At 40.4% G+C, this 15,548-nt stretch overlaps 1 protein-coding gene across 1 annotated transcript; it reads left to right on the plus strand.

Moving 5' to 3' along the window:
- The first annotated feature begins 290 nt into the window (after nt 1-290).
- CWC15 (CWC15 spliceosome associated protein homolog) lies at nt 291-15,179 on the plus strand. Its single transcript, XM_083855563.1, has 7 exons — nt 291-373; nt 2,764-2,902; nt 4,931-5,043; nt 5,926-6,014; nt 6,738-6,848; nt 14,424-14,542; nt 14,830-15,179. Exons 2-7 carry the CDS (start codon nt 2,772-2,774, stop codon nt 14,957-14,959), a joined length of 693 nt encoding a protein of 230 aa, XP_083711689.1. The 5' UTR covers nt 291-373; nt 2,764-2,771; the 3' UTR covers nt 14,960-15,179.
- Nucleotides 15,180-15,548: the final 369 nt, after the last annotated feature.

The raw sequence follows: 15,548 nt of genomic DNA on the forward strand, positions 1-15,548 counted from the left end.
TCTGCAATGAGGGCAGGGACAAGACAGCCGTCAGCTGCTGCCCTACAGTCAGACTGAGGATGATGTTCTTAATACAACCCCACCCCCCAAATAAAGAGAATTTCTAAGGTACTCCTTTTCCTCCGCCTGCCATTGTGTCCATCCTCCCCTATTATCTCTCCCAGGCTCTCGACCCTCCCTCCCTCTTTAACCCCGTCCCCCCCGCGCTGGCCCCGCAGCGCTTCCGCCCCAGCACCGTCATGGCGGACACGCTCCCGCCCCTCTCTATGGTCAGCGCGCCGTGTCTATGGCCCGCCGCGGTGCATTGTGGGCGCCTGGCGGAACTATGGTGGCGGTGTAGGGCCCGGCTGCGCGGGGCGGAGGAGGCCGCGCTGTAAGTGCCCGGGAAAGCGGCGGGGAGGCTGCGGGAGGGCCCTGGAGGCCGAGAGGCGGCCCTGGGGCAGGGGGTGTCGGGGGAGAGGCGTGCGCGGCGATTCGGATCCCCCCGTAAGGGCCCGGCCCGGCAAGGCCAAGGCAATTCAGCTGCAGGCCGAGCTCGGTTACTCGCTCTGGGCCGATAACTCCTAGTAGCACTAAAGAGGCTCAGGTATTTCTGGAACCTGAGAGGTTTCAGGTTGAGTCTGGGTCCTTGAAGGCCAAGCTGAATACAGACTGACTTAGTTCTGTGGGCAGCGGCTGAGGCAGCTGGGGCTGTGGAGCCTGGAGAAGGCTCAGGGGGACCTTTTCGCTTAATAAACTGCCTGAAAGGAGGTTGGAGCCACCTGGGGATTGGCCGCTTTTCTCAAGACAAGAGGAGTTGTGCCAGTGGGGGTTTAGGTTGGACATCAGGAAGAATTTCTTCCCCGAAAGGGTGATGAGACATTAGAATGAGCTGCCTAAGGAGATAGTGGCGTCACTGTCCCTCGAGGTGTTTAAGGGAAGACTGGATTTTGGCTCTTAGTGCCCTGTCTAGTTGACAAGGTTATATTCGGTCACAGGTTGGACTGAACAGTCTCAGAGCTCTTTAACAACTTGATTAATTCCGTAACCTAAGAGAAGCAGAGATGCTTTCCAGACAATTTGTTAATGCTTCCTGAAACCACTGCAGCCACACCAGATCTCCTTCCTCACCTGATTTCATGGGTCCCCCTGTTACACACAATTAGCACAGATATATTATGGGAACAAGGGACTTTCTTGGATCCTGGGTCTGGCAGAACGTGTGCCAAGAGAGCTGATGGCTCACTGAGCTTCAGCTGACTTGTACAGCATTACTGAAAAGTGTCAGCTGTCCTTGATTAACAAGCTAAGGCTAATTATTGTCTTACTTCTTTATAAATGTATTTTCCTGTGTTAATTTTGTTTTCTGAGTAGTAGTTCAGGGCAGTAACTGTTCTGCCTGATGGGATGTTACTTTGAGCCGCATATTGTATTACCACTTTGATGCTGGAGTTGGGCATTTTGTGCTCTCATTCAAAATGACAAACTAACAAAATAAGCAGAGCATAAATAACTTTTGTTTGTGTACCACAAAGGTGTATGAAACAATGTCATAGTTTTTTATTTTGCTTTTTAATATTTTTAATAAGTTCTCTTGTTGCCTTTCAACATTCAACCCTCTGGCTGGTAGGACTGACACCTTTATGTGTCTCTGCAGGTCTCTCCTGTCCTAAAGATCTTTAGGCTGTGACTAATGGATATGCCTGCCTTGGTGAAGCAGGAATGAGAATTGTTTCAGATAGTGGATTTAAGGTCACAGAGTTCTAGAATATCCTGAATTGGAAGGGACACACAAGGATCATCAAAGTGCAGCTCCTGGCCCTGCACAGGACACCCCAAGAGTCACACCATGTGCCTGAGAGCATTGTCCAAATGCTCCTTGAGCTCTGCCAGGCTGTGCTGTGACCACTGCCCTGGGGAGCCTGTTCAGTGCCCAAACACCCTCTGGGTGAGGAACATTTTCCTGATACCCAACCCAAACCTCCCCTGACTCAGCTTCATGCTGTTCCCTCCTGTCCTGATGGCTGATCCCACAGTGTTTCCTGGCACTGATGAACCATCTCACACTCGTGGCTGGCACAGTGGTTTGGTCTTGCAGGGTCTGCAGGTGCTGTCAGGCAGTGCTGGGCACAGTGTGAGCTCACAGGGTGTCTGTGGCTGAGCCTGCTCGGAGCCTGTTTCACTCTTATGCACAGAAGAACTGAGAGTAGAAATTTGGGCATCCACCAGTTTGGTTTTTGGACATGCTGAGTTCCTGCAGTTTCTAGGGGAGAGCTGGTGACAACTTCTCTATTTATCCAAACTTTTTTTCTTGCACTTTGTGTATGCTGCCTGATGTTCATTGGTGGTTAATGATCAGCACCTGTGGTCTCTGTGAGCTGGCATTTCTGGTGGTGGTGCTGTGCAATGGTCTGGGGTCATGCCAGTAGGCAGTCATTTTTGACTGCAGTTCTTCAGGAGGAGAAAGAGTTGAGTTACAAGACTGTGCTGCTTGCTTTAAGGATGGGAGATCAATTCCTGGCTGCTGTTATTTACTTTACAAGCATACCTTCATATTTAAGTTAGAGTCCATGTATCATCTTTCAAGCATATTGGAAAAGACTCTACTTTGAAGCCTGCATAGATTCCATCAATAAAACACTACTTAAATATTGAGGATCATGAGCTGAGTGACAGCTGGTATACTGTACTGGGACTTGTCACTGCTTCTACAGTTCCAATTCCTAACGAGTGTCTTACACAGTAAGTTGGAGTAACAACTTGTTCTGTCCCTTGATTCTGTAGGAGTGAAGATGACGACAGCGGCGAGGCCAACATTTGAACCTGCAAGAGGAGGAAGAGGAAAAGGTGAAGGAGACTTAAGCCAGCTATCCAAACAATATTCTAGCAGAGATCTTCCTTCTCATACTAAAATCAAATACAGGTTAGTATCATTTTTTGAGTGTCAGGGCAAAGCAGGCTGGGAATGACTGTTTTGTTATGAGTGGTACCCTGCAATTTTCTCAATACATGTTGATGTGCTCAACACCGAGCAAGGTCCAGAGATTGTGCAGCAGTTCTGAACAGGCGGGCTAAAAGTGAAAGTCTCAAAAGCAGAGCTAGGAGCTGAGATGCATTGCAAGTGCTTTGGGGAGGTTTAATTTTAGTGATAATTTGTTGCTGTTTATGCACATGAACTATCAGAAGAAGATGAGCATTGGAGACTGAACATCTTGGGCAGTGAAAGGGAAAGTAAGTTGGCATTGGGGCTGAGCCACAGGGAGCACTGTCACTTGCAGAGCAAGATGGGATGAGAGAAGTGAAGCTGAGCACATCTTAGAAGCAGGAAAACCACATCATGTTTTTGGCAAAGGACCACTTGGTAAAGGCATTAAGAGGCAGGGGAGCCATGGAATAGCACTCAGGTAGTGGGATGTGTTGGAAGAGCTGATGTTAAAGTGCAACTCATCTTCAGCTACAGGTGGTTTACACAGGTCGTGGGAGAAGAAATTTATTTAACCAGTGAGAAAGATAATGTGATCTTAGGAATATTTTCCTATGTTTGAAATGCATATTCAATTTTTATCTTTCTGAAAGAGTATATAAAAGCTGGCATCAGTATGATAGAATTTAAATTAAATGTATCAATCTAAAAATGCTCGTTTTGTCTAATTGATGTTACTCTTGTCAGTGAAATTACTGTTAAGGTTTTACTTTTGCACTTTTCTGTGTGGATATTTACCCTGTCACCTCTTCCCTCCTGCCCCTTTGTTTTTTAAGAAAATGTATTCATAAGGGAGCTGAGTGTTTTGGAGAATACCAACACAAAAAGTGCTGTCAAATGCATTTTGCTGTTACGGGGAAAATTGCTGGTGGTTTGTTTTGTATAAAAAGTGGGGTTTGGAACAGCAGTCTGTTGCTTTGGAAGAAGTCTGTTGGGACAGGTATATATGGAAATATACAATGTATGTTTTAACAAATCCCTCTTTTTGTGTGAGAGGGAATGTGGAGGGAGCATCAAGTGTCTTCTGTTCTTCCTCCCAAATACCTAGTAAAAAGTTGTCTTTGTTAAATTGCCAGGGCTGCACCACTGCAGGAAAAGTCCAGTGTTTCAGTCCCACTCATGTTTGTTTGAGTGGCACAGAGTTTGGGGAGATTTTGCAGCTCTAACAAGGATTCCAAATTATAAAGACAGGCTGTGCACACAGTGTGTTTATAATGGCTCAAGTCTGGGTTTCTTCCAGGCACTCTTACTTCCAGCACTGGGTTCACAGAGAGGTAAAAGCAATTGCTGCTTCTTTTTATTCACAAGTTCTTTTCCCAATATCCACAAAAGTTTCAGCAGCCTTTAGGTGGAACTTAATGTGGCTCAGATATATGTGGTTCATTGCTTTTTGCCAGTGTGTTGTTATATAAAAGAGGAGTGATCATATATTCAATTTACAAGGTGTTTTGCCTGTTCTCCCAACTTTTTTATTATCATGGTCTGGGCTCATGGAGAAGAAAAGATTTATGAAAAGGATGTTCCAGTCTTGGTCTTATCTGTAAGCCTTAGAGATTGGGTTTGCAGCAGCAACTTTGGGTGGTAAAACGGTGAAGAAAGGTGACCATGATGTTTGTGGATGTCTGCTAGGACACTGGTATTGTACTGCTGGAGAGCAGAATATTTCAATGTAGTGAAATACAGAGAGATGTCACCATCCTGTTTTGTAGGAATTTAAGTAGAGTCTTTTTATTCATTCAGGAGCCACCAGAAGGAGCATGAGTGTGGGGCACCACAGGTCTGTGTGTGCAATGCATATGTGCACAGGGAGGGCTCTGCTGGAGAGAGAATAAACATCCATTTACATGGAACCCACTTCTTGTTCCCTATCCTTACCTGTTCACCCCAGGATTTACTGGTCTCCATGAAAATATTGTCCCCAGCTGCAGACTGTCAAACTTGAAGCTTTTTCCTTGTTTGCTGTTTCAGGCAGACCACCCAGGATGCTCCTGAGGAGGTGCGTAACCGTGACTTCAGACGGGAGCTGGAGGAGAGAGAAAGAGTCGCTGCAAGAGAAAAGAACAGAGACAGACCAACCAGAGGTAAAAAACTAGGAAACAAAAATCTTAACATCTTTGTGAAACATTGCTCTTGCGTGAAATTTGGGGTTGTAAGAAGTTTGCAGTTGCAGACAGCATGTCATGAGAGCAGAATTTTGGGTATTGTTCTGATAGTTCAGAACTATTGACCTGCAAGGGAGATTCCACTGGCTTCATGCTCGCAGAAATCTAGGCCGGGCAATAGAAAAGCATGCCCAGCTGATACAGTATAATTGTAATGAATTGGCAACAAGTGTGTGCAGCTAATAAAGGGCTTTTTTTGTACTTGTACCAGCAAGACAGAAAGAAAGACTGTTACATTCTGCTGTTACAGCACCAGTGTAACAATAAATCTGTTTGAAAGTATGCTATTCTTTTCAGATATGGTGAAGTAATAACAAAATCAAAGAGCTTTTTGAGAAATACTTATTTTTAGTATTAAAGTACAACCTCTCATACTTAAGATTTAGGTGTGAAGCTATTGCATGGCTTTCAAATTCAGAGAAGAAAGTAGATGTGGTTTGGACCAAACTAGCAAGCAGTAATACTTTGGGGTCATCCTAAATGGGAACTCTCCAGTTAGATATGTATAAAATAAGAATATTTCTCCTCATCTGTTTTTTCTGGGTTTTTTCTGCTTGAAATAATAATGACTTCAAAAAACTGTAAGGCCAAACTGTAAGTTTGGGACGTTATTGCTGCTCTTGAGGCTTCCTGAGGGGGAGGAATTAACATGGGCATTAAGATTGAGAAGTGAGGGGAAAAGTCAGCATAATAAGCTTGTTTCTCTTACTCTAATGCAAGACAAATTGTGAGGATTTTTGCTTTCTTACATTAGATGTTGTTAAATGAAGTGACTTAGACACTTTTTCTTTTACACCACAGAACATACAACATCATCTTCTGTGTCTAAGAAGCCTCGGCTAGACCAGATTCCTGCAGCAAATCTTGATGCAGATGATCCTCTTACTGATGTATGTGTCTTCTTTTCTATCTTCTTTCCTTTCATTCCTTATCAAAGCCTTAAGGATTTGCTGTTAATGCAATATCTTCTAGGTTGCCTGAAGATTTCAGACATATTTTCCTTTTACAACTTCTGTACTGTGGTGAAAGTCCAGAGTGGTTCAGAGGATTCTGGTCCATGCTGTGATGGTATTCTTGGAAAGCACAAAAAATCTAGGAAACTGAAAATACCACTTCCAGTATGGGGAATTACCACTGGCTTAGTAAGAATTCCCCAGGGGTAGAACTGTTGAGATACCTGCAAATGACTGCAACAAATGTTTGCCTTTGACTGTGCTTCTTATTACTGACATCTAGGAGTTAAATCAAAGGCTCAACAATAAGCTCTGGGTTTTTAAATTCCATGGTATTTGGTCCCAGCAGTATTGGACAGAGTAATCAGGCACACAGAATGACTTGTATCACAACGATTAGAGAGTGATTTGGGGACAGCCGTTCTCTAGAGTCTGTCAGTTACACATAGCATTTGTAATTGCAGGCATTCCAAAAGCACAAACCTATTTTTCTCTTTACTACAGAAGAGCAAGAACCCTATTTGTATTTCATTTGTTGCTACCCAAGTACTTCAGAAATCAGCCAGCAGCAAATTGTAGCCTTAGCTGGGAGGCACAGGGCTGGTTTTTTATTAAATTAAATGAACAGGCTGATTCTTGCCTTCCATTTGTTACTGTTAGGAAGATGATGAAGATGAGGACTTGGAAGACAGCGATGATGATGACACTGCAGCTCTCCTGGCTGAACTGGAAAAAATCAAGAAAGAACGAGCTGAAGAACAAGCTCGAAAGGTAAAATCTCACACATTAAAAAAAAAATTGTTGTTTTTTTTTTTGTACTGGTGTCTATTAAAACCAGTGTGCCTTAAGTACTTGGGATGAGTGAGAACGGGAAAACAAAGTGCTGTTCAGACCTCCTCTCAGGTATGATGGATTGGTTCTTCTATCAAATAATTATTAAGAATTTTTTTCTTTATAAGGCGCACTGAATGTTTTACTCACTGAAACATTTTATTCACTTTTCCTACGCTTTGTGTGGGCAGTGAGTCAACATAATCTTGATTTCATGTGTAAATACTCTGCATTCAGCTATCATACCAAAGGCTATAGTGGCATTAGTGAGCTGCATGCCATCCAGTGTAATTTAGTTTGTTAATGAGCTTTTACAAGAAATACTGATTTTATTTATGAAATAAAGATATGTGCTTTTTGATGCTCTGGGTTTTATACAGTAGTTGTCCTTTCACAGCTTTGGTGTTGTGTTGCAAGGAGCACAAGTTTGAACTGTAAGACCAGAACTATTTTCATGTGATTATACACAGGCAAATTCATTTGAAAAATGTCTCTGCAAAACCAAATAACAATACAGCAGTCTTTTCAGAACTGGGAAACTCATTCAGTTCACATATAGCTTTCATACCTCTCTATAATATTTCTCTCTACAGACAGAAATACCATGTTCTGCCCTTTAACGGGAGGAGAGTCCTGTAGTTACAGATGTTTTCCTGTGAGTGGGATTAAATCCTGTGCTGGTGGTGCTGTTACATCCTTGGTGTAAGAGAGATTGTTGGGATGGAGTGCATTAGCAAAATTCCTAAGTATTGACTGGACTTCTAGTGACTGGGAGCTTGGACTGGTTTCTGGGAGTGGTCTGTGTTGTCAAATTTGCCTCGTTTTAGGTTTGTATTGGGTGCTGGTTCTAATATTGTATTGCAAGAGTTTAGAGTCCAGGTATTTCATCTGCACTGCTGAAACACTCTCCTCTGATGGTGTAACAGAAGTACTGGATATGTGCAGCATTCCCTCCTCTGCTTTTACTAAGTGCTTGCTCTCTTTGACTAGGGCTTAAATAATTTTAGTGCTTTTGTGAAACATTTGTTCCTTCATCTGGAGTAGTTTTGCAAGGTTTTGTAAGTATACTCTCCATTAGTGTAAAACAAAACAAAAACCCCAAACCAAACAAAAAGTCTGTCAGAAAACCGAGCCACCTGTCACCTGTGCATAAACTAATCTGAGGTATTTTTTTAGAACATGCCAAATAAACACATTAGATGCTGATCAGGAGGCTAATCAAAGGCTGCTCTGACAATGTAATACTTTAGTGCCTCTGAACTATTTGTAACCTTTCCTGTAGCTTAACATGCATATTCATAGTTCAGTGTTTTTCATGAATGCTTAGCTGGCAGTGAACAGGGCTGAGCTTCTATCAGACACTAGGAACAGCTAGGAGAGGATAATGTTTTAACTGCTGTTGGCAGCATTGTAGTTAGGCTAGAACAGCAAGCCTGTTCTTGCCTAACAATATAAAAATTTACCTATAGAATCAACAAGGCCTGTAAAACCAGTGAGCTCTGCAGTTTTGCACTTAAATAGTATGTAAGGCTAAAAGCTGTACCATTCTGCTTCATTGCAGAAATTGTGCTGTAGAAGATTGTTTCTACTTGGTTGCCCATCTGGCCTTCTGCATTAAAGGATGTCTGAAAGCATCTCTTGTCTCTTTATCTAGGCATTTGAGGCACATCATGAAGCAATGAAATTGTCTTTTGCAGTAACAACATGGTGAACATTACTTGAAAACACTGTCAACAATTCGACCATGTATTCCTATTTGAAAAGTACTAAATTACAAATTAAGTGTAACCATGTGTAGGAAAGATTTTGACCTCAGCTGTCCTTGCACAGGGCTTGAAAGGAAAGTTTATGTCTCTGAAGATTTTCCACTTTGCTTGATAGTTGAAATTATGCATCAAGATTAAACAGCACAACTGGTCACATTTCAGTGTAGAAAACTTGCATTAGGAAAACAATGGTTAGTAAATTGCAGCTCAGATAATCAAGTCCCTGCTTCTTTTTATCACATATGGAAAGTAGGAATATCGTAATATCCATGAAATTCTAATTTTGTCACTAGAGGGTGCTAAAAGCCATGAAGTATTTGGGATAGCACTTGTTTTATTTTGCTGTCTCTTACAGGTCTAATGTGTTACCTTCATGGATATTCTCCTTACCCCAGCAGCAGGGTTTGTAGTGTCCAGTGCTGCACTGGACTGTTCTCTCTCCACACTGATCATCATTCTCAAAACCCATTGTTATTCAGACAGATTAATGTGTCTCTTCTTGTCATCTTCTTAGAATGTCCCAGGGTCTTAACAAGATTAAGTGGGTAAACTACTGTAATATAACCCAAACCTGTGCCATATGTACATTTTTCCCTGACACTTTAGTTATTTTCATTTATTAAAATGCTAGTCCAGTTACTTCAGAGACTTCATTTAGAGAAAACTATTTTTGTTAATAGTCTTCACTCATCACTTCAGTGTCCATTATTTAAATTGCCATTAAAGGAGAATGGCTGCTTTCCAAATGCATCTGTGGTGAAAGAGCAATTAAAAACAAAATATGAGAATCTGCTTTTTATGGGGAATCCTGTTCTGTTAACTTCCCTTATGGGTGACACTAATTTCCATAGAAATTATCTAAATCTAATTTTGACAATATTAATATTAAGAAGTTCTAATAGTTTGTCAGCCAAATACACAGTTCCTCTCAAAGATTGTCTTCTCAAAATGTTTAAGTTCCCTGAAGTTACATAGAATATTAAATAAATACTATTAATGTTTTTAAAAAATTCTTTGAGTGTGGGAGTCCTCCTGACATTTCCTCTACAATTGTAATCTCAGATTGTTTCTAGTAGACACTAAGCTGGCCAGGAAATTCTGCTTTTGAAAGGCATTTCTGTGGAATAATTCTAGGTCTGTATAAAAGTGTACAAGCACTAAATTGATGCCTGTGTTAACCATCCATGGATAAGTTTCAGGAAACATTTCAGTATTCTAAATTAGGCTTTACAATGCTCTTGTTACTCAGTTTTCAAGTGCTTCCTTAGAAAGTAAATTGAAATAATTAAGAAAAAAATTCAAACCAGTGAGCAGCTGAATGTATGTGTGCAGTTCTGGCAAACATGTTTTAATATGCAGTTGTTTTTTGCTTAGCTGAGAGCAGACTTAAAGTTTTTGATTTGTTTTCATAACAGTTTTATTTCACCAAATTTCTCTATAACTGCATATATTATTTCACCAGTGATCAGAGTAAATCTTAACTTTGCCCCCTGTTTTACCCATGTCACAAGCTTTCAAATAAAACACTAGAAAATGAGTCTTGATAGATATTAACTTTTTCACTTAAGTCTTGAGGTTCTGACTAAAACTAAAGAGATCAAATCAGTGATTAGGAAAATTTCAGTAAAGAGGCAAAAGCAGATGGCAGAGTATGTTTCTTCATTCAGTGTTTGAGACATGCCAGGAACCTTAACCCTTGCCAGGAACTAATGATAACATCCCTTTCCTTGTGGACAAAATCACGACAAAGCTGTGTGTGGACACTGATTTGTGATTACTTGGTGCTCTTCATTTTTGAAGTTTGAATGAATTATTTGTATCTCTGTGTTGCACAGAGTTAGTAACTTGCACAGGATCAGATAACTGGGGTGGATCTGTGCATTCTTGAATTTCATTCCCTGCTGCAAATGGCAGTGCTGTCACAGTTTGTCATTCAAAAATTGGCATTTAAATCAGGTTATGCAATTTTTTAAAAACTTTTTTTCAGCCTTCAATGAAATGGGTATTTCAGGTTTTCTTTTAGCTGCTCAACATCTATAAAAACTGAGTAGGATAATTAACTTCAATACAATGGAGTAATTTGGGGAAATTCAGCACTTTCTGTAAAAGTAATCTTCCTCTGTGCTAAGGTTAGGAACTAAGCTCAAAATAAACATGGTAACGATGTTTTTCTCTCCTTTGCAGTCAGAGACAGATATGCCAAGGAAAGAAATTCCCAAGATTGCCTCTACCACTTACTTTATCTGCCACTTTCCAGTCCTCTGCAACTCTAGTTGACTTAAGTCAATGCAATGTTTTTGCAAGCAGTAATCAGCAGTAGACAGGACTCAGTTGAGCCTGAAATGCCAAGTTACTGGAGACAGTGTACAAGTTGTGTATCCCAGGCTGCGTGGTGGTGCAGTGGAAATGCAGCCAGATGCAGCCTAGAGTGTGGTTGGTGTCCTGTGTCATAATTTAGTGTGAGTACAAAAGCTGTCTTGGCTCCCTGTTGTATCCTCTAGGTCTCTGCCAAGGTGTGAGCTCAGCTGCCTATGGGACCATGCCCAGTGTTTGGTGTCTTAACCCAGAGCTAAATCCATCTTTTAGTCTTACACTAGTGCTTGAAGTATGACACTTCTTAAACATGTTATTTCAACTTTGATTTCTTTTCTATCACCACATTTTGTCACTTAATGCTTTTCTTTGTTATCAGAAATTGAGCTATATCAGACTGATTGAGGCTGCAGGATATTATATGGGTTATGTCAAAGCCAGTAGAAGTTAGGATGGTGTGTATCTATGTGTAGGAAGTACATTGGGGTACTGTATGCGTATTTTTTATGATTCTTAATATTGGCTTTGTCTTTCTCTAGTGATTCTGAATATTTCCCATTCAGATGACTGAGTGCTTTTTGCTTCTCTTCATGCATGGTGGAGAGTGCTGGAATCAGCTTTGTAGGAGCTGATGAGATTAAATCTGAAATGTGGAAAGAGAGGGAAGAGGCACTGCAATTTCTCCTAGAAAGTTGCTGAGTGACTCCAGCCAATTTTTGACCACTAAAAAAAATATGTGAAGTGCATTGTAGTTCTCTATAAATCAGTGGTGTGTGGATGCGTTTTCATGCATCATAGAAACCCAAACCAAAATAGTAATGTCTGCCTCAGATAACGTAATGCATGTTGCACAGGTTCAGTAACTTTGGATCATGGCTGAAGTTGATGTCTAAGAAGTTTGAGGATGAGACTGTGCCACCATGCTCTACCTGCCACCTTCAGAAGAGTTCACCTAGAGTCGAGCTCTAAAATGAGAGAAAGCTGCATCTGTTTGCATATATAAACTTGGAGGAAGTTCCCTCCACAAACCATTTTTCAACAGACTATTAATTTCTTATAATGGTCTTGGTAGTGCTACCTTCTCTTGACTAGGAATTTTTGGTTTGTAGCCTTCTCATTTGCTCTCAGTCTTTTTCCCAGGCCTGTTGTATTTTCAAAGGCTCACTTCTAATGGAGCATAGGAGATTAAAGTTAATGGTGCAGAGCCCACCTCATTTTGGACAACACAGAGAAAACTTCACATGCTTGCATCCAGCTGTAAATTTGCTAATGGTCCTAAACAGAATCTGATCACCTCCTGGGAGGTACCTGAAGATCAGTACTGGGATTTTGCTTGTTCCAGTATCCAAGATTTTGCTTGGTTTTAAAGCAGTGCTCTCCATGCATGTGCTGTACAATAATCTGAGGGCTGCTGGACTTCTGGTGGGAACACCTGGCAACAGACTGCAGTAAACTGGATTTCATGGCTCTTTGCTATTCCATGTTATGGGGAAGGAAGATGGTAAATCAAAGATTGGCATTCTGTGCAGAAGCAGCTGCATACTTTTCTTGTCTCTGATCCACAGAAAAAAGTATAATTTGAGTTTATATTTATAATATGGGAGGAAATTGCTATTCCACATAAAATATTTCTGTTCTCCATGTTTCCATACTTACTGGGGTGATAATAACAGAAGTTGGACTGCAAATGTTAGATTTAGAGCTGTTTGAAAGTTCATAACCTTAGTTGATCTGTGTTAATAACTTCTAATTGTTGTGGTTTGTGTTAAAGCTCCATGGATACAGTAGCAGGAAAGAGCAAGTTTTTCCGAGGCAAATATTTTAATAAGGGCACTACAGGGCTTGTCCTGAAACTGTGCTTTGTTTTTGAGCAATGTTCCCTTTTGGGGAGCTTTTCCCACCCACTGGCAATTAATTGCAGCTGGTTCTACATTTTATTTGTGAGAAGCAGTGTAAGCATAGGTGTTTTTTAATAACTAAAAATTGAGTAGATTTTGAAAAATAAAATCTTTAGCAGTGATCTGCATCATCTGGTATTTGTGTATACGTTAAATCTATGTTCTTAAGAAAGCTGAGGTATTTTAAAAGAAAATTTCATGGAATCACAGAATGGTTTGGGTTGGAAGGGACCTTAAAGGTCATCTACTTCCAGCCCCCTTGCTGTGGGCATGGACACCTTCCACTAGACCAAGTTGCTCAGAGCTCCATCCAGCCTGGCCCTAAACACTCCAGGGATGGGGCACCCATCCAAAATTTCACATACCTGATCAATTTAATGGAAAAATATTGTAAATTGTAGGTAATGGTAAATAACTTAGTATTGATTAAATGTTTGAAGCTAGAGAACTCTGGCTAGCATCAACATCAGGTTTAGCATTTAAATCTTGTAAACTCCAGCAGCAAGGAAACTGCTTCCTCTCTTGGGATCCTGTAGAGGTCCTCAGCAATTAATTTTCTACAGTTTTTTTTTTTTCCCAGCTTGAGGAAAAACCTTGATCTCATGATCTCTTTGTTTTTAGTTCATACTGTTTTTAAAAGCCATGGTTTGATTCTTCTGCAGTGCTAATTCAATTCATTTTTTTAACCAGAGTGTCTTCAGACCATACTTCAGAGTAGGAAACCTACTTAGTCATCTCAATTTAAAGAATTGCTTTTTTTTTCTACTAGTTCTTTTGTCAAAGAACACTCCCTGCAGTATTTGTGAAAGCTGCTGGAAAAATATGTAAAATGAATATTAAACATGAATTTTGAAGTCTGTAAACATTTAAGTCACTCGATGTGCTAATGGAGCTTGGAAGTGTGGGCAGTGAAATTACTTTGTGGTGCTTGTTGTGCATTGCTTCACTTAGGCTTGAGTTATATGCATTTGACAGTACAAGGACAAGAAAATTTGTCTGCTTCATAATATTGAAACTCTTAAATAGCCTTATGACATCTTCTGTTCATTTCACTGTGGGATTTTCAATATCCTTTTTAATTGGTCCCTAGGGAAGTTGCAGTTGTAAAATCCAAACAGCTGCTGAAAATAGAGAAGTTTCAACATGCTGTGTGGTTTCTTCTGTCTAGTGAATATTGTATGATGTACTGTCTTTTCTCATGAAGATAAAGAAAATCTTTTAATGTGTACTCGGTTTTTAATATAATATGTACAAAGTAAAGCTAGAATATACCTGAATATTTGATGGCACATCAGAGCTAAGTAGAGCCGATATTGAGTGTTGCGAGTTTGACAGTTTATTAGCAAAGTTAAGCTCTGTAGAGTATCTCTGCTTCTGTCCTTATTCTCCTCATATGTAAGTGCCAAACACTCTGAAAAGTCTGAGCTAAAAATTAAAGCTCCATCTGTGTGAATGTTCAAAGCTAAATAATGTGTCTCTCTACCAACAAGAGGAGAAAAGTGGCCTAGAAAAATAATGTATCCATTTCTGGTTCTCAGGAACAAGAGCAAAAGGCTGAAGAAGAAAGAATTCGAATGGAGAACATCCTGAGTGGTAACCCACTGCTGAACCTTACTGGGCCAGCACAGCCTCAGGCCAACTTCAAAGTTAAAAGGAGGTACTGTGCAGTCTGTTCAGTGACACCCATCCCCTCGCTGACTCTCGCTGTGCAGAGTCAGAAAAAGTTCTCACTGTAGCTGGTTTCCATTTCCTTCCTCAGATCTTGTCACAAGTGTGTAGGAGATAGCTTGGGGTAGAACAATAGATCATCTTTTCTTAAAGACTAAAATCTAATCCTAATGACTAGTTGTTCTGTAAGAGGGTCAAACTCCATTTAGATGTTTTTGTATATCGCACCTAATATTGATACAAGCTTACTGAAATTAAAAACTTTTTTGTTTTCAGGTGGGATGATGATGTTGTCTTCAAGAACTGCGCCAAGGGGATAGATGAAACAAAAAAGGACAAAAGATTTGTCAATGATACTCTGCGATCAGAGTTTCACAAAAAGTTCATGGAAAAATACATCAAGTAGTGAAGTTTTATGTGCGGTAGCGCGGAAGGACTTGGTAGGTCATGGCTGTTCCCTCCCTTTCCCTCAGAATTTAAGGCTGAGTGTTTGGTCATGGGTTCTCAAATGCTTTTCCAAGATCAGCTACAGCTTCATAATTAATAAGTACTATGTATCTGGAGTTTTTATTCCTGCATATTGTTTTCCTTTACATTTTTAATTAAACTGGTTTGTGTCTCATGAATGTTTTTTCTTCATGTGTGTTTACTTTTACTGTCCACCTTGTAAGTGATAAAAGAGAGAAGCTGATGTGCAATAAATACTGCTGATCATTTAAATTGCTTTCCAAAATACCCTGTGTTTGTAGTGATGGTGGTTTGTAACTTACAAAACTTAGTTGTCAGTATTAATCAAAGGTGAGGAAGAGCTCGGTATGGTAAGCAGTGTGAACTGGAAAGAACTATACTCTCTGTACCAAACTGGACTAAAAACTATTTAGAAACTAATTAATTAATCTTAGTTTTTAGTTTCTTTTTTCAGTCTGCATGTGTCCTTTAGTGGTAATAATAGAATTGTCAGAAACTTGCAAGTGTTTTTATCAAACAAGTGATCC

The sequence above is a fragment of the Zosterops lateralis genome (genome assembly GCF_965231275.1).
Source record: "Zosterops lateralis genome assembly, chromosome: 2".
Lineage (NCBI taxonomy): Eukaryota > Metazoa > Chordata > Aves > Passeriformes > Zosteropidae > Zosterops > Zosterops lateralis.